This window comes from Galendromus occidentalis, unplaced genomic scaffold, assembly GCF_000255335.2.
Source record: "Galendromus occidentalis unplaced genomic scaffold, Mocc_1.1 scf7180000077487, whole genome shotgun sequence".
In the NCBI taxonomy this organism is placed as follows: domain Eukaryota; kingdom Metazoa; phylum Arthropoda; class Arachnida; order Mesostigmata; family Phytoseiidae; genus Galendromus; species Galendromus occidentalis.
The window spans coordinates 345,467-348,654 of NW_003805475.1; the positions used below are offsets into that span (position 1 = coordinate 345,467).

The 3,188-nt window shown below is 49.6% G+C and overlaps 1 protein-coding gene across 1 annotated transcript; it reads right to left on the reverse strand.

Annotated features, from left to right (window-relative positions):
• Positions 1–1,250: 1,250 nt before the first annotated feature.
• Positions 1,251–2,749, reverse strand: LOC100897896 (uncharacterized). The gene is made up of 5 exons (XM_003745967.2): positions 2,627–2,749; positions 2,176–2,361; positions 1,957–2,091; positions 1,677–1,838; positions 1,251–1,551 (listed from the first exon to the last, which is right to left on the reverse strand). Exons 2-5 carry the CDS (start codon positions 2,354–2,356, stop codon positions 1,328–1,330), a joined length of 702 nt encoding a protein of 233 aa, XP_003746015.1. The 5' UTR covers positions 2,357–2,361; positions 2,627–2,749; the 3' UTR covers positions 1,251–1,327.
• Between the last annotated feature and the right edge of the window lie 439 nt (positions 2,750–3,188).

Sequence of the window (3,188 nt, forward strand, 5' to 3'; positions counted from 1 at the left end):
CATCGATCAATTCTCGGCTTCGCTCGAGTGCGGCCGGACTTGACCGTCTGAATCGGAACTTCATAAGGAAAGAAACACATCCTTGAGGACCCAGGATTCTCATGCGGGACCGAATTTCATCGGCTTCATAAGAGTGCGTCCGAATATTTTCCCCATATCGAGACTTGAGATTAGAGGAACATATCGTTGAGGGTCCTGGATTTCGCATCCGGGATCGAACCTCATTGGCTTCGGAAGAGTGCGGCCGGACTTCATCCTCAATTTGCTTCATCGACTTCATCGCGCTCTTGCAATGAGTCCCCTCGAGCACGTTGACGTAGTTCTACGCAACTCACAGATTTGGCATCAAGCAGAACCTGCACTGAATTTTTTCAAATGAATGTGATCAGCTAAAGTTTTTCCAGTGGAACTTCTGGAACATTCTCTCGATGGGAAACTCTGGAAATAAACAGCGGAAAAACGTGGTGTTGTGGGATCATCTTCTTCCTTCTCCCCCGGGTCGAGTTCTCAATCATTGTTTCAGCGGAAGGGGGTATCCGAGACACTTGAGTACCCCGCGAGTGTTCGGCACGAAAAAGGTTGGCAAACGCTGCTTGAAGAGATTCTAGTCTCGTGAGCCTCTGAAAACCTTTCATTGTCGCGGAGCCGTGGACTTGAGCAATTGATTTCGGATTCGAGGCGGTATGTCACATCGGAATGCGGGTTCATCGCGAACACCGAGAGTTATACTCAGGCGTCCGTGAGTTTCGCATGGATTTATATTCATCGCTGATCATTACAATCGGCCCAAGTTCCTTGACGTGATTCCGAACGACTTGGGACTGATCGCAGACGCCTTATCTCGAATTGATAAAAACTGACTCAAGACGAGTCGGCAAATCAAAACTGGACTCTTGTAATCCGGAATCGAGCGTAGAAACCATGGAGAAACACCATGCGCTACTCCCCGCTTCGATTCATTCTCATTCTCCGATCCGGTGGAAATACGCCTCGTTCGTCGAACTCTGATTTTTTCCGAGGATTCTCGGAGGAATACGAGGTGGCAGGCGGGAGGCTCCTCTATTTCTCGGAGACTCGCACGTGTTCACGTTCTCGCGGTCTTACGGCTCTTATAGCGCAGAAAAGACCCGCTGCGGGAACGCTTTGCGGCGCGTTGAAATCGTTGAGTAATACTGGCTCCAGCGCTAGCTGTGTAATTCTCGGATATCAGTCCCTGAGCGCGGACCAATCTTAGAGACCACTCCAAATTGCAATGAGACTCCTTATCAGATTCATGTATTGCAAACACGTGTGAATATGTTCAAATGTCCATCGATGAATGCGATGATCAGACAAGATAGGGCAGAACTTTGCGGGCTGTGGCGATGTTGAGGTACTTTTTGTACGGACCTTCGGCGAACGTGAACAGTTGGGTCGCTAACTTTTTGTTAAGCTCCTCGATGAAATGCATGAAACGCTCTTTGTTGAGGTCGGGTTTCTGCTTGGGGTTTTGGAAACTTGTTGAAAGGACGATTCTGCGTAGCACGGTGAGGCTCAAGTGTCCTTTGAGGCCTGCAAGATCAATCATCGCTGAATGAGAGCGTGGTCAAAACTATACGGGCGAGAATCGGGTGATTCAGGGTCAGAGCATGAAGGAAAATCATCGAGCCGGACGCTTTCGTGGTTTCCCTACTCACCGGGTCGACCAACGAAGGTCACATTCATGTTCGCTGTCTCAACGATGGTCGAAGTGGAAAAGTTTTTCGCGCTCCCAGAGAGAGTATCCCCTTTGAATGTCCCGTTCAAGACGACGGCTCTGACGCCGGCTAGCGTCACGTTGCAACTGATAGTGATATTTGCTAAAAACAATCGAGCTTCTCATAAATAAGGGGGGAGGGGAGATATCAGCCAGAAGAATGAGAAAAAAGACATAGTAAAGGGGAGCCCGTCTCCATCTTCTCCTCGTTCAGAACTCACATGGCGGAGCCAAATCCTTCCTTCCCTTGAATGCTTGGGGCAGCGTCACGTTGCAAGGGGTGCGACGGCCGATGCTCCTCAAAGCTTCGAAATGCCCTCTGGTCACGTTGACCTTCACGTCACGGTTAGATATCCCTGTCGGCGGAATACAGGATGAAGTTTGCGAGTCGAAGAATCCTCCAGGGCTTCGATCGAGAAGGGGATTCTCGAAAGGCTCACCTGTGCTGGCTATTTTGAAGCTGGACGTCTGCAGGGGATAGCGTTCGAGTTTTGCATCGACGATTTGTTTGTAAGCATCGTCTACAATAGCGTCGATATAGGCGTCGATCTTCGCTTGGTTCGAACTCGCGGAGCAAGTGACGGAGAGGAAAATCAACGAGAATGCCGCGAACAGAAACATTTCAGCTGAAAAAAACACAGAAAAATCCTAATCATCGCTCTTCCTGACCTCAGATCCATCGGATGTGGTAGTTCAGAATACAGCGATGGGTGGGAAAAGTATCGTTCCATCCCACAACAGAGACAGTGATGAGCGAGATCACCGCAAAGTTCCCCTTCGCCCTCATGGACGACAGAGACGTCCGGGGATACAGGGAATATAATGAACTCTACGTTCCGCGAGGTCAAGTATGGAAATGTGGACACGAAGGAGCTTTCTCTAAACGCCTACCTCGACCGGAGTTGGTGCCTAGACCCTCAGATTGATTCGAGCACAGGCGGGAGCTCTCGGAGCTCTAGAGTCTTCCAAGGAAGAACGTTTCCTCTAGTCAGCAGACGCCTTCTGGATTTCTGCATAGGCAGAATCGACGGAGCCTCAACGATCGAGCAAGACCAGAAAGGAGGAGCGAAAACGTCAAACGCTCGCAGGGGGGTCTCGAGCCGGAACTGTCGAAGAAAATCGACAATCCATCACAGCGCGATTCTGAAAGAATTACATCACAGTCGGCGGAAAGAACCAGCGAGGAACCCAGAAAGAGCGGGAGTGATGCATTCAGTCCGTTTTCATGTTTATTCTTTCCGAGTTACATCCAGGTCCTCCTACACCAAAGGACGAATCATCCACAAGCTCGTTGATCATTTTGGTGCAGAGACAAGCATCTTATCATAATTTAGAATCCTCGTGTATGATGAATCCCAGAGAATCTACGGGTGTATCTCGTTCGATATCTCGCTAGTCTATCTCCTGGAGCAGGCTCGATCTCTCGACATCATCAGTTTCCAGGTATGAGGCG